The sequence below is a fragment of the Orcinus orca genome, chromosome 16, assembly GCF_937001465.1.
Source record: "Orcinus orca chromosome 16, mOrcOrc1.1, whole genome shotgun sequence".
Lineage (NCBI taxonomy): Eukaryota > Metazoa > Chordata > Mammalia > Artiodactyla > Delphinidae > Orcinus > Orcinus orca.
The window spans coordinates 66,506,222-66,533,168 of record NC_064574.1 but is presented as its reverse complement, the minus strand read 5'-3'; the positions used below and the strand labels follow the sequence as shown (position 1 = coordinate 66,533,168).

At 48.1% G+C, this 26,947-nt stretch overlaps 1 protein-coding gene and 1 non-coding gene across 3 annotated transcripts in view; both read right to left on the bottom strand.

Annotated features, from left to right (window-relative positions):
- The window catches only part of POLR3E (RNA polymerase III subunit E), a 31,913-nt gene extending 13,651 nt beyond the window's left edge, over positions 1-18,262 (bottom strand). The window contains exons 1-12 of one of the 2 annotated variants that reach the window (XM_004268560.4): positions 18,102-18,262; positions 10,701-10,774; positions 9,499-9,549; positions 6,200-6,277; positions 5,323-5,438; positions 4,805-4,887; positions 2,882-2,989; positions 2,480-2,529; positions 2,033-2,152; positions 655-740; positions 347-391; positions 162-253 (exon numbers count right to left, since the gene is read on the bottom strand). In XM_004268560.4, coding sequence (XP_004268608.1) covers positions 162-253; positions 347-391; positions 655-740; positions 2,033-2,152; positions 2,480-2,529; positions 2,882-2,989; positions 4,805-4,887; positions 5,323-5,438; positions 6,200-6,277; positions 9,499-9,549; positions 10,701-10,736 — 865 coding nt within the window. In that variant the 5' untranslated portion in view covers positions 10,737-10,774; positions 18,102-18,262. Of the gene's footprint in view, positions 1-161; positions 254-346; positions 392-654; positions 741-2,032; positions 2,153-2,479; positions 2,530-2,881; positions 2,990-4,804; positions 4,888-5,322; positions 5,439-6,199; positions 6,278-9,498; positions 9,550-10,700; positions 10,775-18,101 lie in introns of those variants that run through there. The other variant, XM_033425960.1, reaches the window with a different exon arrangement.
- Positions 18,263-18,433: 171 nt separating this feature from the next.
- TRNAL-AAG (transfer RNA leucine (anticodon AAG)) lies at positions 18,434-18,515 on the bottom strand. Its single transcript has one exon. It is a non-coding gene; the product is annotated as a tRNA-Leu (tRNA).
- Positions 18,516-26,947: the final 8,432 nt, after the last annotated feature.

Sequence of the window (26,947 nt, the reverse complement as noted above, 5' to 3'; positions counted from 1 at the left end):
TAGTGCGCCTTCCAGACAAGGTCAGAGCTGTAAAGCTGGGCGGGCTCTGGGTAGTGGGGCCTCAGGTCTCGCCCCTTGGTCCTTAAGTCTTTCCTAACCACTTCTCCAGGAGGTGGCAGGGCTGGGGCCCCCCAGAAGGCAGGGAAGGGCTGCCCACCCACCATTCTTCATCAGGATCTTGATCTGATCAGCTAGGGGCAGGGTGCGCAGCTGAGCCATGGACAGGACATTGCTGGGGGCCACGGGTTTGTCTCTGTTGAAAACAAATGCAAAGGGTTAGGGGGCCGGGGCGCGTTAGGGGGTGGGAAGGGGAAGGGGGGTGAAGGCGTTCAGCCCCTCTACTCACTTCTCCTCCTCCTGGCTGGGAGGCATCAGCATCATGAGGTACTCACTGTGGCAGGAGAGAACGGGGTCAGCAGCTCCCAGGGCTCTGTCCTTGGCCCACCCAGACCCCAACCAGGCTGTATCCAAGCCCCCCCGCAAACTCCCACACCCCCTCCTGGCCCTCTCCAGAGGATGATGGGCTACTCCACATCCCTCCCCCATGTTACAGAAGGGGCCACAGTCCCAAGGGAGGACCCACAACAGAGGGATCCTCCTGGGACCAGTGTCAGGCTCAGTAGCCCTTAGCAGCCCTGGGCTGGCCAGTCTCACCTGGGTGACTTGACAAGCTCTGTGTTCTCAACCCCACTGGAGCCCTGGCACAGCAGGTACTGGCGCTCATGCTCAGAGCGGCTGTCCTGTTGGGGGGGGAATAGGGTGTGAGAGGAACCTCAGCCAACATTCCAGGCCTCCCTCTGTGATCCAGTTCTCACCCCTGCATCACCTTCTGCTCCAGCCACCCACTGTCCTGTTCTGAGGCCAACCACAGGATCAATCCAACCTCCTGAGCATGGCACTCAAGGCCTCTGCGATGTGGCCTCAACCAACTACCCTCCTGCCTTTATGACTACACAGCCCCAGCACCCGCGCCTCAGTGCCCTGTCTGATACAGGAACAGTGAAAGCAATGATAAAAATAACAACTAACATTCACTGAGCATCTACTATGTGCCAGGCCCTGTTCCAATGGCTGTATACATACTCTACCTCATCTCATCCCCAAAATAACTATGAAATTAGGTACTCTTATTATTATTTCCATTTTACAGATAAGGAAACTGAGCCTCAGAGAGATTAAGTAATTTGCCTAAGGTTACACACTAGGAAATAGCAGAGCTTCTGGAAGTCTGACTGACCCAAAGTGTAAGGCTCTGTCAACACAAATCTCTTTCAGGAAGGTTTCAGAATCATCAGGGGTTGCTCCTCCCCCAGAAAAACGCTGGGGAGCCCTTGTCTATGGTGTCTTTGTGAGCTTCCCTTACTCAACACAGTTTCGAGGACTGCGCTCTAAGTACAGTAAAAATCACCCTTGGCAGGTGCACAGTGAACTCAGCCATGGGACAGATGGCCGATTCTCCACAGAGCAGCCGATGAAGCGTCTAGCCTTCATACAGGGCCCACGATACTTAAAAGTACGTAACCAGGGCTTCCCTGGTGGCGCAGTGGTTGAGAGTCCGCCTGCCGATGCAGGGGACACGGGTTCGTGCCCCAGTCCGGGAAGATCCCACATGCCGCGGAGTGGCTGGGCCCGTGAGCCATGGCCGCTGAGCCTGCGCTCCGCGACGGGAGAGGCCACAACAGTGAGAGGCCCGCGTACCGCAAAAAAAAAAAAAAAAAAAAAGTACGTAACCAAACAGCCTCACTGAGCCCGCAAGATGCTCACACTCAGGGAGTGCCCGGGGGGCCACAACCCCCACCAGTGACGTGGCAGACTCACTCCCTTGGGGCACACAGTAGGTGGGAAGGGAGGACAAACTGCTCACAGGGCTTAACCTCTCTCCCTGTGGCACTACCAAGTGGCTACGACTGAACCTGAAAGAAGTTAAATGTGAGACAATGAGGCCACCAGGTAACACTTCCCAGGCACTGGGGCTTTTCTCCCAGGACCCCACCCTGGCCAGTGTCAGCACCGCCCAGGGACCCCAGCTCACCCTCAGGCCATAGTAGTGCAGGTGGACCCAGGGCTCCTCAGCATGCTTCTTCTGCAGGAACTCGTAGGACTGCACGCGGCGCTGGCGGGCCTGCTCCGACTCAGGCCGGGAGAACCGCACCTGGTTGGGGGGCGGGGAGGGGCGGGTCCACAACCTCAGGCCTGGGGCGTTTCCAGGCTGCTGCCCCAGCACCCACCAGGAGGCCAGAGAACCTCACATCTGGGGCATTTCCCACTGCCACCCAATTCAGGCTGGGCAGAGGGTAGATTATCCCTCCAGGTAGCCCAGCAAGGAGGCTCTAAGGCATGGACTATGTTTCTGTATGTTTCACCCCAGAGCCCATGTTCTCTGCAGACCCTCCCACCCCTTGCTGCTTCCAGGAAGCTGAGCTACAAAGCTGGCCCTGCTGCCTCCCAGGCTGCACTCTCTCTCAGGGCCAGAGCTCACCGTGATCTGCTTCACATCTTCTTCTGCCTCGTCCTGTGAAGAGTCTCCCGCTGCAAAAGAAGAAGCCTTGCTTGCAGCCTCTGTTGGAGGCTCTACACCCCACCCACCAGGCAGGTCTCAAGCAGCGAAGCCTGTGCATTCTCCTTCTGGACCGACATAGCTGCCTAAGTCAGTGGTTTTCAATTAGGGGCAATTTTGCCCCCCAGGAGACATGTGGAAATTCAGAGACATTTTTGGTTGTCGCAATTGTGGGGGTGGGTGCTCCTGGCATCCAGTGGGTAGCAGCCAGGGATGCTGCTAAGGAACCTATAATCCATCCCTTTAATACTTCTTGCCATGACCAACCTACCCTGCTAACATACACAGACAGACAGACAGCAGGGCTGGGGGTCCAGAGCTCACCCTCGTTGGCTGCCTCCCTCTCACGGTGCTTGGCATCTGCCTTATCCAGGTAGGAGAAGCTGGGCCGCAGCTGCAGGATGCCATGTAAAGGTGTCAGGTGGAGCTCACCTGGCAGAGGAAGAAGGGCTTGGACCTGACTCTAGGAGCTGAGGCTGACCCACACAGCTTGGCTCAAGGGAGCTACCAAGGGCCCCAGACTCCCCTAAAGGCCTCGGCTCACTGCCAAACCGCCTCCCACCTCTGCTCTAGCCCCCAGTCCTAGAGCCTTGGGACCACCAGGCCGATGGCCATTCCCAACCCGATCTGGCTGTGCCGGACACAGGAAGTACACAAACCAGATGAAGACATGAACGCAGACTCTTCCACCCAATGTCACTTCCTTAAGGCTTGCCTGCAAAGCCTCCTGCTCCAGCATTCAAGGGCCTCCCAACCCCGGTCCCCAATGCCCTCCCACACTCGCTTGTTCCAGCCACGCCGGGCCACTCATCCATACCAAACACGCCCTGCTCTTCCCCCGCCAGGCCTCTGCCAGACCACCCTCAGCGCCTCCCTAACCCCACACACGCCCAGACCTCTCCTCCTCATCCTCCCACCTCTTCCTGTCAAAATCCCACCCGTCCTGTTAAGAAGTTGGCTAGTGCAAACGGGGCTGGAGAGGAGGCCTGGCGGAGCCCGGTGGAGGAGTGTCTACGCCGTCTCTGGCAAAGATCGTGACTTTCTCTTGTGAATCAGACCTGTGCACTGGGAGGCAGTGCAAAGGTAATCAATTTCAATCAAGCCAATGCAGCCTTGAAAGAAAAGAAATCAGACAGACACTAAGGCTCTGTGGAAGCTCTCTGGGACTCCAGAGGGAGCAGAATGCTTGAGACGAGAAGTAAGTAAGTGCCTAGGCCTGGCTGCAAGGAATGTGGCTTTAAAGAGCTCTATCCTTGAGACTGGGGTTCAAAATAGAAGAGTATAGTTATTTGACATTACTTTTATTCTATCACAGTTTATTTCCTAAGTGCTCAAATTTCATTTATTGCTTTATAAACTCTAAATACTTATAGAAACCTTGTACTTTTTAATTGCTTTACTGAGATATAATTCACATACCATATAATTTACCCATTTCAAGCATACAATTCAATGTATTTTAACATATTCACAAACTAGTAAACCAGCACCACAATCAACTTTAGAACATTTTCATCACCCCAGAAAGAAACCCTGTACCCATCAGCAGCAGTCGCTCCCCATCTACTCTCCTCCCAGCCTCTGAAACCAATAATCTACTTTCTGCCTCTACGGGTTCGCCTATTCTGGACATTTCATATGAATGGAATCATGTAACATGTGGTCCTTTGCGCCTGGCTTCTCTCATTTAGCCTAATGTTTTCAAGGCTCACCCATGCTGGAGTGCTCATCAGTACTTCTTTCCTTATTATGGCTAAATAATATTCTAACGTGTGGCTATACCATATTTTGTTATCCGTGCATCAGCTGATGGAATCTGGATCATTTCCACTTTTCACTACCATGAATAATGCTGCTATGAACACCTACATACAAGTTTTTGTGTGGAGACGTGTTTTCATTTCTCTTGCGTAGATGGTTTCTAGGAATGGAATTACTGGGTCCTAAGTACCTCGTATTTAAGACAAAATTCTACCCCATCCAAAAGGTTATGCTGTGTGTGTCTGTGTCCCAGGAGGACAATGACCTTTGACCTCCACCCCATTGGGCATGGTAGTGTCAAGCTAAAAGTCCCTTGAGGTGCCAAATTCCATTCCCCTGACAATCTGTCATTTCTACAACCTGTCTGGCCTCTGTGGGTATCTAGCATTCGGGGTGTCCTCTTCCTGTCCCAGTCCCCATTCTGCTTCCCTCCCACCCACTCAGCCCTCACAAGCCATGGCAGTCAGGGATGTCCAGCGCGGGTACCTTGCCTGTAGAGCGCGGCAGCATAACGGGACGTGTTACTGGTGGTCTGGGAAGAGCAGAACGTCTGCTTGTCCATCAGCTTCCTACAAGCACAGGGAGGACAGACGTCAAGGGGAAGGAAGCTCCAGGCCTGGGCCTGTAGGTGGAGCCCCCTCCACCCCAGACACCTAAAATCCAACTGCCAGAGACCAAGGCCACAGGACAGGCCACAGGTGCCGCAGGAGGGGAGCTGGGGATGAGGAAACCTCATGTGCAGCCCAAGAAACAAGCAGTGGGTGGGAGCTCCCTCTCCCGTCGAGGGGCCAGCTTGCCTCTCAGCCCAGGAAGAACTTGGTCAGAGGAGCCATCTCGGGAGGGAAGACGTTTCCCACGGGGACGAGTCTGCGCCAGGCCCAGCCATGCAAAGACGGGACACTGGTGGGAAGCTTAGCTGTAGAGCACAAGGCCTAGGTATCTCTGAGGGCTCTGGAAGGCTCGTATTTGAAAAACGTGAAGCTCGGAGGCCTTGGGGAACTCACGAGGAGTATGTGCTGGTCTCGTCAGCGCAGGCCCCGTCCACGTTCAGCGCGATCTGCTCCCCTTTGCTGCGGCAATAGTTGGGATTCAGCGTGTCGATGGCCATCTCAAGCTCCACCTGGAGGCACCAAACACCCCCAGCATCTATGAGGACCCCAAGGCACAGCCCTCAGGGGATCCCCTCAAACCCACCATGCCTACCTCCCTAACCCCAGTCCCTGCCCAGAAGCAGGACTGACACCATCCCTCTCCGAGGGCCCCTAGGCTTCAGTCCACACAAAAGCCACAAAGCCAAACTCCAATAGAAGAGCCAGAGTGCTTTCTTTGGGAGGGGGTTCATGTAGTTTTGCTTGCCCGCACCCACAATTCCACTCCCCCAAATCTAAATTAGGTGCCAACGTTTAAAAATCAAGAGCTTTTCTCTTTTATCCTTATTTCCAACTTCTTTTGAAAAGTCAGCAGAATTGGCAATACTGGTACAGCTTTTTACATGGCAACAGGGCCTGGAGCTGCAGGTGCCCGAGGAAAGGCATGACTCCTGTTCCGTCACCCTAGCCCTGAGAGGCACTAGATTCCCCATATCGTGCCCTCTTCGCATTGGCCCTGCCCTGTCCTGTGAACGTGGGTCCACCCACCCCATGTTCTAGTTCATCTCAAGCCTCACTCCTCCCTGGCCTCTCTGGAGCTGCCCACCCCCCTTCTTTCTGGAAGTTTTTCCTCCTGCAGCTTTCAAGGCCCTGCAAGCTGCTGGTTTTCTTCCTAACTCTCCAATCACTCCTCTGCGCTTCCACCCCCAAAAGGCCTGTCTCCTGGATTCTTTCAGCTCCCACCCTACCACCCCTCCCCTCCCTCCACCTCCACCCAAGAGGGTAGCCCCACCTTCTGCTGCTTGGGCTTGATCCTGGCTGAGAGGTGCGGAATGTCATCATAGGTCATCGAGACTGGACGCACAGGGTACTGGGGAAGGGAAGGGAGCCGTCAGTCCACCCTGCCCAGCCCCAGTGAGAGCTGAGCTTCAGAGGCGCTGGCCAAGAATCAATAGCCACCCTCCACGCCCACCCCAGACCAGAGGCCCTCGCTGGTCTCTGCCTGCGTCCCTGCATCCCATTCTCACTGGCTCCACCTGGTTTCCTTCCAAAGAGCAATTTTCAAATGTCCAAGGGACATGCCTAAGCATCAGACAGGCCCCAGCATGCATAGCCCCATGGGCCCTAGGAAGTCAAGCGCACCGCCATGGGAGTCAAGAGGAAGGTTCCGAAGTCTAACTGCTAGTTTACAGGCCAACCAGGTGGAGAAGGACAAGGGAAACGAGACCACAGGAAGCAAAGAGGGAAAACAAAACTGGCGAACACTGCTCACTGCTAAAGCCTGACGATGGATCTGTGGACAAAGGATATCACCTGCCACAAAGGATGTTGTGGCCTTCAAACCCTCTGCCTTGCAGCCACTCCCCCTACAGTGCACCCTAAGGGGACTCAGGATGGAGAAAACAGGAGACTGGCCCTAGATAGTTAAGGTGCATAACAAAGGAATGATTTCAATTAGCCCAGACTCCTGCCACTTCCCATACATAGAAAAGTGCTAAATTCATTAACTCTGGAGAGTCTGGTTTTCTTTAACAAACAGTAATCTGATGTTCTGACTCCCTGGGGTTTTGTTGCTGTTTTGCAAAAACTCCTGTAAGTCCTGACTCCTCTCTTACCTCTTCAGAATAGTTCCTCAGGGCTACCTGAGAGGCTATCTCCCGGACTTAAGTCCTCAGAACGACCGCCGAATAAAACATAATTCTCAACTGTTAGTTTGTGCTTTTTTTTTTTTTCAGCCGACAGATCTATGGGAATCACTATCCCATTCTCTCTCCTTTTGCTGATGTGTGGACTTTTCCATAATAAAAAGTTGATGACAGAGAAGGGAGCTGGTCTGCCAGTGACCTGCTCAGAGAGCTCTCTCTGGGCCCCAGTGTCATCAGGTGTGAAGTTATGTCACATCTGAGCATACTGCTCTGAAATCGCTTCTTTTCTCTGAACAAAGAAGGATGTAGAGACATCCTTCCCCACAGACGCACTCTTCCTTTCTTTCTCCCGTGCTTTACATATGCCACTGGGTGGATGGATGAGTCATGGTTTGGACTCACTTGCAAAAGGCCGTGACCATCGCTATGAATGAGCCTGGTGGAGGTGTGGCAGTGCATAAAGTAACCCTCCTTTGGAGGCCATTTGAGATCAGCTGCATTCTAGCCCAAGGAAATGGCTGTTTCCTAAAAGCTCACTTAAATAGCAATACAATGACTCTTCCCTGCTTCCTGCGCTGAAGCTTGGGGCAGGAACTTGGAACTTAGGTCCAGGAACGGCCTGGAGCACGGCTGGTCTGGGCTGAGCCCTGAGCTGGGACAGGCTAGCCCACGACAGCCCAGGAGGCCCCTGGTCTGCCAAGGTCCAGGCAGCTCTGTGATCTCCTGATGGCCGGGAAGCGTGGTGGGGAAGGGTGCCAGTTCTAGAATCAGACGGTCCTAACTCTGCCACTTGCTCCCTGTGTACTCAGGCAAGCTCCTCGCCTCCCAGACCATTCGGAGCAGGGAATGAGGCAGGTGGAGCTGACACCCGGCACTGGGCCTGGCACACTATGAACACACATGGGTCACTGTCACCACCATCCGTTCCATCCCTCTGCAGTCAGTCAAGGAAGCAGGTGCAGACAACAGCCCCCAGTGCCACGGCCTATAAAGGCAGATGCCAGGGGCCCAACACCGGGCCTCTTCCCAGCACATGCTTGGAGGGTGCTGCCACCCTGTTCCAGGCCCCTTGTGCAAGTTACTAGCCTCCCTGGGCCTCTTTTTCTTATATGCAACGTGGGGACAAAAATACTTAACAACCTTACTGCTAGGAATGTAAAGTGGTTCAAAACAGTCTGTCATTTCCTCAAAATATTAAACATAGTTTCTATAGGACCCAGCAATTCCACTCCCAGGTATATACTCAAGAGCAATGAAAAACTCCCCACACAAACACTTGGACGGGAATGTTCATAGCAGCATTGTGCATAATAGCCAAAACATGGCAACAACCCAAATACCCATCAACTGATGCATGGAGAAATAAAATGTGGCATATAGGTCCATACAGTGAAGTATATTCATCCATAAAAAGAAATGAGGTACTGATACATGCTATAACATGGAAAAGCCTTGGAAACACCACGTTAAACAAAAGAGCCAGACACAAAAGGCCACATATTACATGACTCCATTTATATGAAATGTCCAGAACAGGCAAATCCATGGACAGAAAATAGGTTAACGGTTGCCTAGGACTGCAGGGAGCGAGGGCAGAGCAGCAGCAAACACTTCCTAAAATAGACTGGGCCGCTGGCTGCACAACCCTGTGGACAGACTAAAATCCACTGCATCTACACTTAAACAGGGAAGCTGCATGGGTGTGAATTAGATCTCAATGAAGCTGTTATAAAATTACAATAGTAACCACCACAGGGATGTTGTGGGAGGAGATGAGTTAACATATGTAAAATGCTTTGAATGGTGCCTGCAGACAGTCTAGGGTTAACACCTGTGAGTGACTATGATTAAACTCAGCCCAGCTAAGAGGGGAGGGGGCAGGAGTAACAACTGGGGGGACTCACAGCTAGCAGGACAGAGGCGCACCACCGCTGGCGGGAGCTGCCCCAGAAAGCTGCTCCCCGAGTCTCAGTTACAGCGGTGGTGATCACTCTTGGCGCTAACCCTGCACCAGGCAGGTGGTGTTCTAAGCACTTTAATATGGACTCACCTGATCCCCGTGGGGACCCTATCAGGCAGATATTATTAATATCACCACTTTGCAAATAAAGAAACTGAGGCACAGAGAGATTTTTTTTTTTAAAGGAATTTGCCCAAGGACTCACAGCCAAGCCTCAAGGCCGGGAGACTGTCCCCAGGGCCCAAGCTTTATCCACTACACTGTTCTGCCTCTTAGGGTTGCCTCGGTTTTCCCATCTTCAAAATGAGAGATTACTATTGACCTGCCCATAAAAGCAAAGAAACTGTCTTACAAAACACCCTCTGTTGCCAAGAATTCTAAGCAACGTGGAGGTTTCAAATTGTTCCTGGCCTACCACTTACTGTGTCTCCACCACCCACCAACACTTGCTTTTTTTCCCCCTTTACCTTTATGTCCTATAATTACCTGAAACAGATAGAGCTTCTCTGCCAGACTTTTGGCCAAGTACACGTCGATCTGGGAACAAGGGAAGAAGACTTAACCAGGAGACAGAACCCAATTCCCAACCTGCCCCGGGCACAAGCACGCTCCTCAAATTTCAGGGATAATGGCTCTGAGGCCATTTGGGGAAGACGAAATAGCTCAGCTGATGCTAAAAATAAAGGGAACCAAATCTCCAACCTGGATATGTCCAGAGCCCCCTGCCCAGGTCCACCATAACCCAATAAAAACATATTCCGAGGCTGCCCAGATCAGGATGCATCCCAGAGGGCCCGATAAAACGCTTTTCTGATGAGGATGGGGCAGGGAAGGACTTCCTCCCTGTGCCCTCCATCACCTGTCCTGGACTGGCCTGTCTTCAGGTGGTGTGACCTGGCTCTTTCTTCTCAACCCTCACCGCCCCTGCCCCACCTTGCAGTTTACCTTCCTGCTTCCTAGCTCTTCCTATGAACCATGTTCTCTCCCACCTCCAGGCCTTAAGGATGAATGCAGGCTCATCAGGCACAGGGGAGGCATATGTGACGGAAACAGCATGTGCAAAGGCCCAGAGCCTCTAGGATATGTCTTGGTCTGGGCTGACTCTGGAACCACCGTCTGCATCTTTGAGACCCCTTCCTTGTCAGTCTCGCCTCACAGATCCTAAGCTTCCCAAGTGCAGAACACTGCCTGGCTCCCTGCTGTCACAGCCCCCAGCACATCATGGATTCAGTGAACAACTGCTGAATGACCAAATCTGCATAAGAGCGTGAAGAAGAGGGAACTGTCAAACCCATTCATTCATCCAACAAATAGTCACTGAGTATCTATTAATTGCCAGGCACTGGACTTGGCTTTGCAGACACAGCACTGAACAGGACAAAATCCCTGCCCTCATGAGGCTTACACTTTAGTGGAAGGAAACTTATGTGTAGGGGCTGAGAGGTGTTGTGGCCAAACGCAAGGTATGGCCAAGGTAAGGGGCTAGGGAGGGTGTGCAGGAGAACGTCACGTGAGGCAGGAGGGTCAGGGAATCCTCTCTGACAAGGTGATGCTGGATCAGACACCTGAAAGAAGTGAGGGGTCGGCCAGGCAGGTATGAGGAAGAGAGGATGCCAACAGGTCCCAGGCTGGCCTGAGGATGGATGGAAGGGACCCCGTCCTGGCAGAGGGTGGGGAACAGCAGTTACCTCTTGTATGACTGGGTCATCCTCTTCATTGGCCATACTAGGGGGGAGCCAGCCGCGCGGTCCTTGGACTCGATCTGCAAGGAGAGCAAGAGGCCTGGACCGTGAGTCAGTCATTCAACCAACACACCTAGGTACCCATTCTGCAAGCAGCCCTGCTCTGGGAGGGAGGAGCCTGAAGCAAACAGAAACTGATCTTACTTCTACATCTATCGTAGAGTCAAAAATGGACAGCCCATTATACACCCCATCGGCCAAAAAACAAAAAAAAAGCAGGCAGAAACCACCAAGCAATGGGTGTAAACAGGTGGACCCAAGTCACCACATGTCAGCTACACCCATGGGAAGGAATAAATGACCAGTTTTAGGAGTTTTCTGACCACTCACAAAGAATTCACCACCAGGCAGGAGGATGGAGGCTGGCTGGTCCACAGCCATGATGAAAACACTCGAGAAGTAATCGGGGGCCATGGGGAATCTTTAGAGAGCCTGATGCACAGCAGGAAGAGCAGACAGTCCCAAGACTTGGATTCCAGGGTGACTCCATCTCTGATATTTGATTTTCAAGCTGACTTTAAACCCAACCCCGAGTGAGATGACCTCCTTTCTGTGGTTTTTCTCTGTGTGTGTGTGCGCACGTCTAAAAATGACCCTCTTCACATACATACTCTTCTCTTAATTGTCCCCATTTTATAACGAGGAGACTGGAACTCAGAGATGCTTTTATGTGTTTTACCCAAAGCCACACAGGAAGCAAGGGGACCCACTGGACCTCAATGCCAGGCCATCCAACTTCAGGTCGCAGTTACAGGTAGGGGAGTTCAGAGGAAGGAAGGGCCTTCCTGCTGGGGGAAGGGGCATTTGGGCTGGGCCTTGAAGGACAGAAGGATTTGGACAAGCCAGGATAGCAGAGGGGAAGAGGGACTCCAGGCAACAGGAAGCACTTCAAGTACCTGAAGGAGGGAAGGCGGCAGGTCGCCATGGTGGAGGGTGAGTACACTGTCCCTCAGTATCAGTGGGTAAGGGGGGATTGGTTCCAGGACCCTCAAGGATACCAAAATCTGTGGACGTTCAAGTCCCTTACATAAGATGGCACAGTATTTGCATATAACCTAAGCACATCGTATACTTTATTTTTTTCAATAAAAAATTTTTTTTTATTGGAGTATAATTGCTTTACAATGTTGAGTTAGTTTCTGCTGTACAATGAGGTGAATCAGCGATATGTATACCTACATCCCCTCTCCACTGGACCTCCCTCCCACCCCACGCCCCCCACCCCACCCATCTCGGTCGTCACAGAGCACCGAGCTGAGCTTCTTGCGCTTTATTTATAGCATGTTCCCGCTAGTTATCCATTTTATGCATGGTAGTGTACATACGTCAATCCTGATCTCCCAATTTGTCCCACCCTCCCCTTCCCCCCCACACGTCCGTTCTCTACCTCTACGTCTCTATTCCTGCTCTGCAAATAGGTTCATCCGTACCATTTTTCTAGAGTCCATGTATATGCGTTAATATACAATATTTGTTTTTCTCTTTCTGGCTTACTTCACTCTGTAGGACAGACTCTAGGTCCATCCACGTCTCTACAAATGACCCAATTTCGTTCCTTTTTTTTTTTTTTAATTGGGGTATAGTTGTTTTACAATGTTGTGTTAGTTTCTACTGTACAGTGAAGTGGAGTTCCCTGTGCTATACAGCAAGTTCTCATTAGTTATCTATTTTATACATATTAGCGTATATATGTTAGTCCCAGTCTCCCAATTCATCCCACTCCCCCTTACCCCTTGGTGTCCATATGTTTGTTCTCTACATCTGTGTCTCTATTTCTGCCTTGCAAACCAGTTCATCTGTACCATTTTTCTAGATTCCACAGATGTGCATTAATACACAATATTTATTTTTCTCTTTCTGACTTACTTCACTCTGTATGACAGTCTCTAAGTCCATCCACGTCTCTATAAATGACCCAATTCCGTTCCTTTTTATGGCTGAGTAATATTCCATTGTATATATGTACCACATCTTCTGTATCCATTCATCTGTCGCTGGACGTTTAGATTGTTTCCACGTCCTGACTACTGTAAATAGTGCTGCAATGCACACTGGGGTACATGTGTCCTTTGAGTTATGGTTTTCTCAGGGTATATGCCCAGTAGTGGGATTGCTGGGTCATATGGTAGTTCTATTTTTAGTTTTTTAACCAACCTCCATACTGTTCTCCACAGTGGCTGTATCAATTTACATTCCCACCAACAGTGCAAGAGGGTTCCCTTTTCTCCACACCCTCTCCAGCATTTATTGTTTGTAGATTTTTTGATGATGGCCATTCCAAAGCAATCTACAGATTCAGTGCAATCCCTATCAAATTACCAATGGCACTTTTCACAGAACTAGAACAAAAAATTTTACAATTTGTATGGAAACACAAAAAGACCCCGAATAGCCAAAGCAATCTTGAGAAAGAAAAACAGAGCTGGAGCAATCAGGCTCCCAGAATTTAAACTATACTACAAAGCTACAGTAATCAAGACAGTATGGTACCGGCACAAAAACAGAAATATAGATCAATGGTACAGGACAGAAAGCCCAGAGATAAACCCACGCACATATGGTCACCTAATTTATGACAAAGGAGGAAAGAACATACAATGGAGAAAAGACAGCCTCTTCAATAAGTGGTGCTGGGAAAGCTGGACAGCTACCTGTAAAAGAATGATATTAGAGCACATGGTATATTTTAAATCATCTCTAGGTTAATTATAATACCTAATACAATGCAAATAGTTGCCAGGCGCAGGGCAAATTTAGTTTCTGAGGTTAGCTGAATCCATGAATGTGGAGGGCTGACTGTAATTCAGCTGGGATGACCCTTCATATTCCCAAAGGGAGGGGATGGGCACAGTTAGAAAGGCACCTGGGCACCCTCCAATCTCAGCAGTTCCCAGACCTCTACTTTTAGGTAAGACCAGCTCGATTCTTGTCTTATCTACCTAACATTTGAATGGTTTAATACTTAAAAGAACATAAATATTTTCACCATGGGATTCAATGGCATCTAAGCCCCCTGCCCCGGCCACCAAGTCATCTCGCTTATTCCAGATATACATTCCAGGCGCTGAGAATGCTCAGGCCAAAACAATGGCATCATCCTCAGTGCTTCTCTTCCTCTCGCCCCACACCAGCAAATCCTGTCAGCTGTGCCTTCTAAGTATGTCGGGAATCTGCCCACCCCCACTGCCACCTCCATCTCCTGCCCGCCTTAGAGCAGCAGCCTCCTAACTGGTCTCCCTGCTTCCACCTTTGCCTCCTACGGTCTTTGCTCACCCCACAGCCCACCCCACAGCCGGCAATCACATCACTCCTCCGCCCTCAAAGTCTTCCCATCTCACTCAGAAATAAAAGCCAAAGTCTTTTTCATCCCATGTGAGGCCCTAGACAACTCCCTCCCTGACCCTTCTCCTTTCAGACCTCATCTCCCACAGGTCTCCTTCCCTCCCCCATCCCTCACCTCTGGGCTTTTGTAACTGCTCTACCAGCCCCCATAACCTCATGGCTCCCTCCTTCACCTCTTTCAGGTTTTTGCTCAGATTCTACCTCATAGCTAAGACTTTCCCCGTCCACCCAATTCAAAATCACAACACCCCGCCCCGCCAGCTCCTTCCCTGCTCTGGTTTTCTCCATAGCATGTATCACCATGTGACAGTTTATAGCTCTGTATTTATTATCCATCCTCACCCCCACTGCCAATAAGTGGTAAACTACATGAAGGCAGAGATTTTCATCTATTTCGTCCGTTGCTGGCCCCCAGTGCCTAGCACACAGCAGGCACGCAATACGTACGTGTTGTCTGAATAAGTAAACCACAGGAATGCCATTTAATAGGGAGCTACCATAGGACTCTGAGCAGAGGAAGAGAGTAGAGGGAAGCAGCCTACCTCAACAGTTCGGGATTAGAAGACTAGAAGAAAGTCATAAACCCAAATGCCTGTTACCGCCCGGACAGAGGGCAATGCATGGGAGAGCCTGAGACCCCACCTCACCTGCCAAGGATCATAAACGTATGCAAAGTACCTACCTTCTCTCCAGCTGGCTCTGTGGACAACTGAGAGATTGGGGACTTCTGGGTGAACCAGGGAACCGACGTAGGTACTAAAAGGGTACGGCCTGGGAGGATCCCAAGACAGGTTTTCTCAGCTCTTTCTCTATTGGCCTCTCCCCAGTCAAGGAGGAGCTCAGGAAGGATGGTGCTCCTCCCTCCAGATAGAATATATGATTCGGTTAATGCAGGGATTATCACCTCCCTTCATCCTCCCAGGCAACATCATCCAACTCAGGGGCTTTCAAGTTTTTCAGCCTAAGACCCACAGTAAGAAATCCATTTCATATAAATGACCCGGAATATACATACAATTACCTCACTAAAACAAGGTTTCACATAACCATTCATTGTCCCTACTATATCTGATGCAGTGATGATTTTTATCCGCACTCATTAAAATTAAAAATACTGGTTACAGGGCTTCCCTGGTGGCGCAGTGGTTGAGAGTCCGCCTGCCAATGCAGGGGACACGGGTTCAAGCCCTGGTCTGGGAAGATCCCACATGCCACGGAGCAACTAGGCCCGTGAGCCACAACTACTGAGCCTGCGCGTCTGGAGCCTGTGCTCCGCCACAAGAGAGGCCACGATAGTGAGAGGCCCGTGCACCGCGATGAAGAGTGGCCCCCGCTTGCCACAACTAGAGAAAGCCCTCGCACAGAAACGAAGACCCAACACAGCCAAAAATAAAAAAAAATTAAAAAAAAAAAAATACTGGTTACAAACCCCCTAAGCTGATTTCACATCCCACTAATAAATCTTGATCTGCAATTTGAAAAGTACTGCTTCAACAAGTCTTTCCTACCTCCAATCCTCCCAGAAACACCCAGAGCTATCCTGGCGGAAAAACAGATCACATCATTCCCCTGCTCAAAACCCTTCAACTGTCACATAGAATAAAATCCAAATTCCTTTCCATGGCCCCAGGGCCCCATACGATCTTGCTGGGCCTACAACAAGCTAAGCCCCAGCCTGTCTCAGGAGCTTTGCACACCACCTATTTTCCCCAGGTCTTTTCAAGGCTGGCTCCTTTGCACTAGTATCACCACCCCCACCCCCTCCAGGAACAGACAGGTTCCCGGACTATCCACCTTAAAGAGCCCCCCACCCATTTCCAGTCACTACCACATCCCCATTTTATTTCCTTCATGGTTCTTATCACAATCTGGAACTACCTAGTCTATTTGCTTATGTGTGTCTGTCTTCTGCACTAGAATGTAAGCTCCATGAAAGCCTCTCAGTGCTTCAACCATAAAATGGAGATGATTATATTTACTTCATCAAGTTGATATAGGGATTATTATCTTTTTAAAAAATTGAACAATGCCTGGCATGGAGTAAACACTCAGTATAGTACAAAGAATGATGGAGTGAATGAGTGCATGAAATCAGGCAGTTACAGACCTTTTACCCAGTGAGCCTAACTCAGCCCCATCCAGAGATGAGTGGCCTCAGGGTTTGGGCCTTGTGGACACTTGAGGATAGAGGTGTGGCCTATCCTCTCAGGCCACAAGACAAGCTTCCCCAGCAGCAGTGACCACCTTGGCCTCAACAGGGTGTCCTGTGGCCACAAGGGTACTCCCTGGTAGTGGCTCCACGCCATTGAGCACAGAAAACATCCCCTGCCAGGGGCTGCTCAACAAACGGAAAGGGGACAAGAACACCAGGTGAATCTAAGGAAGGGTCCAGAGCAGAGGAGGTGCCTGAAAACCACAGCTGGGTGCATCAGTGCTGCACCCAGCAATCTAACCTGTCCGCCAATCAGAAAAGCAGAGGCAACTCCAAATAATCTCCAGTTACTGGAGGGAGGGAGACAAGGTGAGGACAATATACAATGTGAATTAAGAGGAAAGGGCCCCGGGGCAAATAGTCTCAAGGTCTGGATTCTTATTGGCTGTGTGCCCCTCGCGCAAGGCATCTCCCTCTTTGGGTCACCCCAGTTTCCACCCCTGTTAAAAGGAGAGATGGCCTAGGGGCAGGAAGAATGAACTCAACTGAGTCGGACCCTCCCTTCTCTAAGGACTTAATACTCAATCTCATTTAATCTGCTCAATAGCCCTTATAGGGCTGTACCATCCCCAATTAAGAAAGAAGGAAACTAAAGTTCAGAGAGTAAGTAACCTACCCAAGGTCACAGGGCTGGAGAATGGCGGAGTTAGGACACAAACCTGAGTCTAGCTGATGTCAAAGAGCCTTATTCTCATTCTTAACGACTATGCCGAACGCTTTTTTTAAGAGGAGACAGGATGGCATAGTGGGTAAGAGCCTGGACTATGGAGCGGAACTGTGCAAGTTCAAATCCCAGGTTCGCTGTTTGCTACCCGTGGTCCACCCAGAGCAGTAGTACTGCTCACTATTTTCATCCCTAAAATGGGGATAACAGAAGTACCGACCTCAGAGGAATGTGGTATAAATAACCTATGGGAAGGTTTGTTACTACGTGGCCCAATGTTTTCTTCCAATATAAAAAGGCAGGAAACACAGCCACGAAACTAACTGCAACCTGGGGCTTCTCCCGTCTTACCCTATTGGGCCCTCACCACAAACCTATGAGGTAGGTAATTCTATTATCCCCACTTCACAGATAAAGAAACTGTGGCGACTGCTAAGATCTCCTCTTTCTGCCCCCAAGCCCAACGATTCTAAAGGTAACACAACAGAACGACCTTTTTTATTTACTGGTTTACGTGCTTACTGACACCTCCTCTGATCAAATGATCAGGGCCCTATCCGCCGCACGTAGCTGGCTCCCAGTTAGCCCTGAATGGTGGCCGGAATAAATGAATGAAGAATTCCGGGCCTAGCCGGACGGAAGCTAATCTGGGGCGAGGAGGGGGCCCGGGCACCCTTCCCCTGCCCATCAGGGCGGGCCGCCAGCCCCGAGCCACACTGTCCAATGGGTTTCGCCTCCCTCGCGGGTGGTCAGGCCCCCTTCTCACGCCCACCAAGCAGCCACTGCCACGAGCCGCCACGCCGGCAGGACATCGGCTGCCTTCGGACAGGTGCTCCCGTAGGAGGCCCGTCTGAGCCGGGCGGGGCAAGGTGGCTGGACCCTGAGTCACCGCCGGCAGCCTCGGCCGCGGCCTCACCGACTGCCGGGCCGAGGCGAGGTCGGAGCCCGCGGCCAGCCCTGGTCTACTGGGCCAGACTGCCCGTCCTTCCCGCCCGAGTCCCGGGAGGCCGCCGGCCCCTTGGCACCGGGTGGCGCGGGCCTCCGGGCCTACGCGGCAGCCCCGCCCAGGTCCACCTCGAGAGTGCGGCCCGGCTCCAGCCTGGGCGGGCGCTGCCACATCGGCACTCACCTCTCCGACGGGCCCGCGCGCGGGCGGCGGCAACGGCCCAGGTACCCGCGGGCTACACAGGCGGCGGCGGCCCGGCTCTCCTCTCAGGCAGCGGCCATGTTGCTGGTGGAGAAACTCGGCGGACACGTGGGGGTAGCTAGCGGGGAGGGCCCTTGCGCTTCCTTTTACCCACAATGCCCCGCCCAGGCGCGCGCGGGCCCGCCCCCTCCGCCGCTCCATTCATGCGGGCAGCCGGCCGCGCCTGGCAGCAGGGGGCGTCGTTGCAGCCGCGGAACAGAGATGAATGCAGAACCAGACACGGAGGCAGCAGCAACAAAAAAAAAAACTCACTTTGGCAGCGGTGGGATTCGAACCCACGCCCCCGAAGAGACTGGAGCCTTAATCCAGCGCCTTAGACCGCTCGGCCACGCTACCCAGCTGTGGCTAGGCTCTTCTAGGAAACTACTTAATACATTTATATGCAATTGCAGCTCATTTCTGTGGGAGTTTGTTTCATATGTGCTTTACCTTATCCCTATAGAACTATTTTAGAACATGCCAGGTACTAAAAAGAAAAATATTTGCTCAAATATTTAGACCCACACTTCTGAACAGGTCTTAGAATGAAAAGCACTGTAAGAATCTGTATTCTGGGTAGGACGTTTAACTCGGAGACGTCAAGTTAACTCACATGGGAGAAATGATGGATTTCAGCAGCAACCCGCACCAGGGGCTTCAGAAGCCAAACCACGGGAACTGGTGGGGCAGTTTTCTCTAAAAAATTATGTGTTTTAATTTTTAGTTACACAAATACTATGTGATAGTATTTGCAAATTGTTGCAAATATGAAAACTTTGCAGATACAATACAAATGTTCTTTTAACTTTGGCGTCTATCGTTAAGTCCGCAGAGGTAACCATTATACAGCTTAGCATACTGTAAATCCTTCTGGATCTTCTACTGTGAATTTATATGGATATATATGGATATATTCATAATAGATATATCCATAGAAAATAGATGTTTTGTTTTTATTGTTATGGGTTTTTACATAAATATAAATATTATCATGCTGTTAGTATTTATCTGCAACTGTTTTTTCACCCGACTATGTTTTTTAAATATCTATTCATGTTGATATATAGATATTTAAAAATACAGAAAAAGTACAAAGAAAACATAATCATCCATATTCCCACTGCCTAATATTGGTGGCATTTCACTTCCAATTCTTTTCCTATGTATATGCTTTTTATTAAAAGTGTGAATACGTTGTCCTTTTAAAAATCTATTAAAAATATTAGACAATTACAAACAAAAAGAATTAGACTATTACAAATGAAAATATAACCCCTTCCCAAACATCTCCCTTGGCTATAACTGTTATGAATTTGATGTGTATCCTTCCAATTCATTCTTATACTTTCATATCTATCTATCTATCTATCCTTGTGTGTGTGTGTGTGTGTGCATACACCCATGAACAATACATAGTATGATCTTTTTTTGCTTTTCATTTACATAAACCTTACTACGTTGTACCAATATCATTCTGCAACTTGCTTTTCTCCTCCAACATTATGTTTTTGATTTATTGTGACACATTTAGATCTAATTTATTCCATACTATGAATATGGACATTTAAGTTGTTTATATTAAGTTGTTATATTCTAGTTTCTGGTTAATATCCAGTTGGCAGACACCTTGATATTTGGGCATTCCATATTCCTCCCCTGCAGTTCCTCCTTAACCCATTTTTTTTCTCCAGCTACCTTTAAAATAAGTATTGATATGCAAAGACTTCATTGTACTGGGAGAGTTTGTTACTTTTAAAGAAATCTTTAAAAAATACAGAAGCAGCCATCTCTCTAGGCCAGGCATTGTTGGGGGATCTATAGTTCTTGAGATCAATAGAAGCACTGATCTACTCACGGTGTTTCAGTACCAAGAGGCACTGTGTTTGTGAGTTATGTGGCGGGTTTTCCAAAAGGAAATATCCCCATGGTGGAAAATAATTGCTGGAATCTCCGCCTAATCCCACTTTTCTAGGAATTGCCTGACCAGCCCAGAGGGTGGGTCCACCCTCTGGGTAGCCACCATCCCCAAACCATGGCCAGTGGGCTCTATAGTAAACATAGGACAGAGGTTGGACCAATCAGATTCTCTTTTGAGAATCTGAACTGAGACATGGTGAGTTCCTGGCTTGTTATTTTCACTGTGTTAAGTGTTGGGAGTTAGTCTCTGAGATTGACTGACTGGAACTAGGGAGAACGTGGGATTTGGGGTGGTCATATTCTGTGAGATGGACTGGAGAAATAGAGAAAAATAATGATAAAATGAGAAGAAGAGCAGAAAGTCATAGAGAAATTCTGATGGTTTTGTGGCTCCCAACTCGAGACTCTTCCCGGGGCCCAGTGGAATGCGCATTCTGGGAGACATCCCTTTATCATTGTAATAAATTCCTCTTTTCTGCTAAAGATAGGGTTACCTGGTAGCTGTAACAAATGAACTATCCTTGCGTGGTAAGGGCTCAAACAGAGCTAAAGGTATTTCTGCCAGAACATTTGCAGCAATTCAGGTCTGTCCCTACCAGAATGCTTAACAGGGATGCAGGCTGATCCTGGAAGACAGAGCCCAGGGCCTCCTTTTGGGCATTTCTTGCAGACCTGCAGTCCCATTACATAGCTGGCTTATGAAAATCAGATGTGAAACTAATAAGCAGGAGAAGCAGAATGTTGCACCAGAACTCCTGGACTCACTGGTTCCCAGCAGCTTTATGTAAAAGGAGAGAGGGAAGGGCTGAAACCCTGACTGTCCCTTGGCATGTCTGCTCTGTCCCTTGAGGTGGAGGGGGGGAAGGACAAGCACCACAGATCAAACACTGCCCCTGTCACCCACCCTCAATTTAGAGGCTGTCAGGTGAAGGGTGTCTGTCTCCAGATCATAACCCCTCAGCTGTTGGCAGTGGGGATGGACATGGGGGCTCTGTCCTGGATCCCCTCCAATCTTCGCTCCCTTGCCCCTGCAAAAGGAAAATCACCCCAAACCCGGTCTGAGACCAAACTGCACTGCATGAATCTCCTTCTGGAAAGAAATTAACATTCCTGATCAAATGCTTAACGATTTTTCTTATGAAATTTACTAGCATTAAGATTTATACTGGGAAACTTGTTTTCTACCCATCAACCAGCTGACTGTTGTCAGTCAAGAGAGTAGTGAACTTTAATGGAACGTTCCCTCTCTCTCTCTCCCTCTCTCTCTCTCCCTCTCTCTCTCTCTCCCTCATCTAACAATGATGATTTAATCATTCTCTCGTCCTATAAAGTGTCTCTACCAAAATAGAGGTCAGAAGAATGGTCACCCTTGTTGGGGGTGGGGAGTGGGGCTGAGGGAGCTTTCTAGAGTTCTGCAAATGTTCTAAAATTCAGCAAGCTCTACACTTAAGATTGTACAGTTTACTCTATGTAGGTGATACTGTAATAAAAGGTAATTTTTTAAAAATGTCCCTACCAAGTGTGGATCTGTGAACTAGCCTCCATGAGGAGTTACACTGGCAGGAAGGCTATAATAAAATTTTGGCATAGGCTTGCAAAAAAACCATTTGAAAAGTTTTCCTTAACACTTGCCTCTAATCTTCAGGGCCCTTTTCCTCTTCCTCCCCAAAGGGAATACTCTCTGAGTGGGAATTTGTTGTTTTTGTCTTCCCAGAATCCATCCCCCACTTTTCTGGTTCCAATGCTGATTTTCCTTTGAGGAAACACTCCTCCCTGTCGTTTTTTTTTTTTTTTAATTTTTATTGGAGTATAGCTGGTTGTCAATGTTGTGTTAGCTTCTGCTGTACAGCAACGTGAATCAGTTATAAATACATATATCCACTCTTTTTTAGATTCTTTTCCTATATAGATCATTACAGAGTATTGAGTAGAGTTCCCTGTGCTATACAGTACGTTCTTATTAGTGATCTATTTTATGTATAGTAGTGTGTATGTGTCAATCCCAGTCTCCCAGTTTATCCCTCCCCACCCCACCACAACCCCGCTGTGGTCTTCAAGGAACTGTCAATCAAAGTACAGAGTGGGCAGGCACAAGATCCAAATCAGGCCATTCGGAGGCTTCATCCTGGAAATCTGAATCTGGACACCAGATACAAGGATTTTTAGCTCACTAGTGGGGCTGGGAAGGAAACTTCCAGACTCTTACCTTCTGCTAGATCCCCACATTTGCCCTGGGACCGCCCTTTCTGAGGCCTATTTCCCTTTTACCTTCCAGTATATAAACTACCTCCTTCTCAAAAAAATTGCTTCTTCGCTGATGTTGGCTAGCGTTCATTTCTGTTACCTGCAACCAAGGAAACCCCCTGATCACCTAGGCCTCCCCAAAAGGAACCTTGTTTTTGCAGAGGAGACAGTTTAGTTGCTTTTGCAGAGCACACCCCCTCAACAAGGTGACCAGGCCACTTCTGTCAGGAACAAATGCTTAATTAGAAGGAGAACTGGGACCCTGGAGTGAACTAGGACTCTCCCTGGTGGACCACATGCAGTCATCTTACACCTTGACCACTTAAAAGTCCACAGAAATGGACAGACCTGAGTGAGATCTCCTGTGTTGAGTCAAGTTAAGCTGAAGGCTCCACTACTGCTGTCACCCTTCCTTCGATACCTTTAAGTTTCAGCTGTTCAAACACACTCCTGTGTCCTGTGCTGGAGGATCATGGGAATAATGCAGCAGCAGCCACAGTTGGCATCATTTATGTTGAAACTATGATGGTGTTTGAGCTTCAAACCTCCACCTTTCCTTCTTGATGAATAAAAACATTCTTATCAAATACTTTCGCTATGGGATACCTTTAAGCCTCATTTTTCTCATCTGTAAAATGGTCACAATAATACTGAGGTTTGTTGCAGGGTTAGAAGGTGACTGTGTACGTCCAGCCCAATGTCTGGCAATGTCTGACATTTTTTTTCACATTTTAATATCTCTAAAATTGACCTGCATCTTATGATCGATGGCATACAGTTTATTTTCAGTGGTTTTTTTCTTATTAATACAGAAAATAACGGTGCATCTTAACATCAGTGGTGTCTTAGATTCAACAAAGCATAGTAGTAGATGCTCAATCTATGAATCACCATAATGAATTTTTAACTTAGCAAATTTAATTTAGTATTTTTAGCTTAGTAAACATTTAAAATTCTTACTTTGAGCTCTGCAAGCTATCAATCTCTAGAGAGGAAACAGAGCCTCCTGCCAATTTGCCCCCCGCAAATTTCTCTTGCGGTTTCTTCTCTAGCTGGACATACTGGCAAGGGAATTCTTGAAAATGAGGTTCAGCTTAGCCAAGCTGACGTCTAGAACCACCACAGGCTATCACTGAAAGCCTAGCGAATGCTGGCACTAGCCTATGGAATCAGGCTTTATGAGATGGAGGTCAAGATAACTGAGAGATTGTACCAATTTTCTAAGAGCCTGGCAGGAAGAGGAACAGACATAAAATGTAACAGGAGGCTGTGTTACTCCAAAAATATCGCAGGATCGGATGATGTGAAAACCTTCACGGAACATTGGACCATGACACCATTCACATCGGGATGAGCTGCAATGAAGGAAACATCAAATCTACTAAAGGAAAGACAGTTTGCTTGATTCTATGTAAGACTCAAAGTAGTATAAAACATGGCCCTCTCGTTATGGATCTTACCATCTCACTGAGGAGCTAAGACATATGCAAGTGAAAAATTAAATGCTGAAAAATAAACGTGTATACAAAGTAATAATAAATAAAATTCTTACTTTGATAATTTTACCAAAGTTCTTCATGTGTATATCAGTTCTACAAGGCTTGTTATCAAAATAAACAGTACGCCTACTCCTTCCACTCCAGGCAACCACTTTCAACTTTTAGCTGATCCTTCTTGTGTTTCTCTCCATATGTCTAAACAACATATTGCTGCTTTTTTTGTTTCCTCCCTCCCTCCCTCCCTCTTTCTCTCTCTCTCTTTCAACTTTAGGCATTTCCTATTGACTTCCTGCTAAGGAAGATAAGAATTTAACCTTAATCATCCCACCTCTGCCATCACAAACACCTCAACCCTCCTAAAAGTGTTGTCTTGTAATTTCATTTGAACAATAATTAGTAAATGCTACTCACTAAGTTTGAGCTTAGCTATGTACTCAACTATGATTATTTTTCCTTTTCTGGAAAATATTTTAACCTTATTCTTTACTTAATAATTACCTTTAAAAACATGTACCTACTTTCTATGAATTCATGTCTAATTCAACTTCAAACTGTCCATGCTTGCCACACAGACACATGAGGTGTTCTATTGCTTCAACTTTTTGAAGACGTGTCTCCCACAGCATCCTGACAGGGGCCCTAGACTCTAGGTTTATGGTAAGACCACCATGTTGAGATGGCCCTTCACCCTCACCTGGGCACTGACTTTTCCTCACTTTTATGCTGGACCTCACACATTTCTTGTTATTCCCCCAACACTGGCCTTCTTTTGATAGAGCAACTCTTCCAGTGGCTTCCGGAGGAACAGTATTTGAGAGGCTACTTTCTTGAGAATTTACATGTCTGAAATTGTCTTTATTTCACCCTTACGCTTCATTAATAGTTTGGGCATATGATTCTAGGTTAAAGTGTATTTTCCCCAGAATTCAGAAGCCATCAGCTTCCAACTTCCAGTGTTACTGTTGAGTTGTCTGATATTATTCTGATTCTCAGTTATTTGTATGAAACTTGTTCTTTCCCTCTGAAAGTTTCCGGGATCTTTTCCCTGTCCTCAATGTTCTGAAATTTCATGAAGATGAATCTTGGCATAGGTCTAATTTTATCAGTGGTGCTAGATACTTAATGGGCCCTATTGTTCTGGAGACACACATCTTTCAGTCCCAAGAAATGTTCTCAACATTTTTTAAAGACTCTCTTGGGGAACTTCCCTGGCGTATATATATCCCCATATCCCCTCGCTCCTGTGTCTCCCTCTCACCCTCCCTAAGCCACACCTCTAGGGGGACACAAAGCACCAAGCTGATCTCCCTGTACTATGTGGCTGCTTCCCACTAGCTATTTTACATTTGGTAGTGTATATATGTCCATGCCACTCTCTCACTTTGTCCCAGCATACCCTTCCCCCTCCCCATGTCCTCAAGTCCATTGTCTATGTCTGTGTCTTTATTCTTGTCCTGCCTCTAGGTTCATCAGAACCGTTTTTTTAGATTCCATATATGTGCATTAGCATATGGTATTTGTTTTCTCTTTCTGACTTACTTCACTCTGTATGACAGACTCTAGCAAGACCTGTATGCAGAAAACTATAAGACACTGATGAAAGAAATTAAAGACGATACAAACAGGTGGAGAGATATACCATGTTCTTGGATTGGAAGAATCAACATTGTGAAAATGACTATACTACCCAAAGCAATCTACAGATTCAATGCAATCCCTATCAAATTACCAATGGCATTTTTCACAGAACTAGAACAAAAAATTTTACAATTTGTATGGAAACACAAAAAGACCCCGAATAGCCAAAGCAATCTTGAGAAAGAAAAATAGAGCTGGATGAATCAGGCTCCCTGACTTCAGACTATACTACAAAGCTACAGTAATCAAGACAGTATGGTACTGGCACAAAAACAGAAATATAAATCAATGGAACAGGATAGAAAGCCCAGAAATGAACCCATGCACATATGGTCACCTTATCTTTGATAAAGGAGTTAAGAATATACACTGGAGAAAAGACAGCCTCTTCAATAAGTGGTGCTGGGAAAACTGTGAATTCTTAGAATCGCATCTTGATCCTTTTTTCATGGACACGTTATTTTATCTTAGGATATTGATAGTTTTTTATTACTTGAAGTTTTCTTCTCCAGGCATATTGTTTCCTCCCAGATGCTGTCTGCTCTTGGTTCTATTTGTCTGTTATATGAAATGCCTTCCTTACATATGGATCTCTGGGTGCCTGTTCAAGTTTAAGAACAGGGCTCTAATATGTTATCTGGGAATTTCTGTGGGTGTGGGTGGGACTTGGTGGGTGAGGCTTTTTTTGTGAGGTGCTCCGGCCAGCCTGTTTCATTAGGGGGAAGTACCTTAAGTCTTTTATTTTAGGCTAATCAGATTCCCAAGAAATTTCTTCAATTGTCTGCCTTCCGCCAGAAGGGACAAAGTCAGCTGCCAGTGTCTGGGAGCACAGGGGGAAAGAAGGCTGGTGGACACTCTACAGCCAATACAGAAACTTCCACCAACCTTCCTTTCAGTAGAGTAGCCTCACTCTCTACTGTGCCTGGTGTCCTAGGCTTCTGCAGGGTGATGGAGGGGCAGCTGGCTGGCTACACAGGGGAGCTGAGTGGGTCTAGAAGTCTGATGCTTTGTCTTTCAACTGAACCTACATTTTTAGCCCCATTTCACTCCCCCTTCCAGAGGTTCCTTGTGCCAATTCTTCAGCCTTTGGCGGGGGTGGGGGTGTCTTCAATGATGAAAACTGGGTTCTTAGATTTTCCTACTGCTGACCTAGGATCCAGCCTTCTTGGGTCTGCTAACTCAATCACAGTCTATCTGCTTTCCAGCATCCAAAATTTTGTTACTGTTGATGACTCTTCCTTTTCACCCTCATGGGCTTATGCCATTAAGAAAATCTCTTTCCTATCATTTTAGTGGAGACCGGAGCAAATGCACCTAAATATGTGTTCAATATACCATGTAGTTATGGTATATTGTTCAAATTTCTAAAAATTATTAAAAATTTAAAAGAAATTCTCATACCAGTAACGAAGATTTTCTTAAGTTTTAGATCACAAAGCATCTTTAGCATGCATTTTCTTTGAAACTGATGACAACTATGTAATGGTAAAG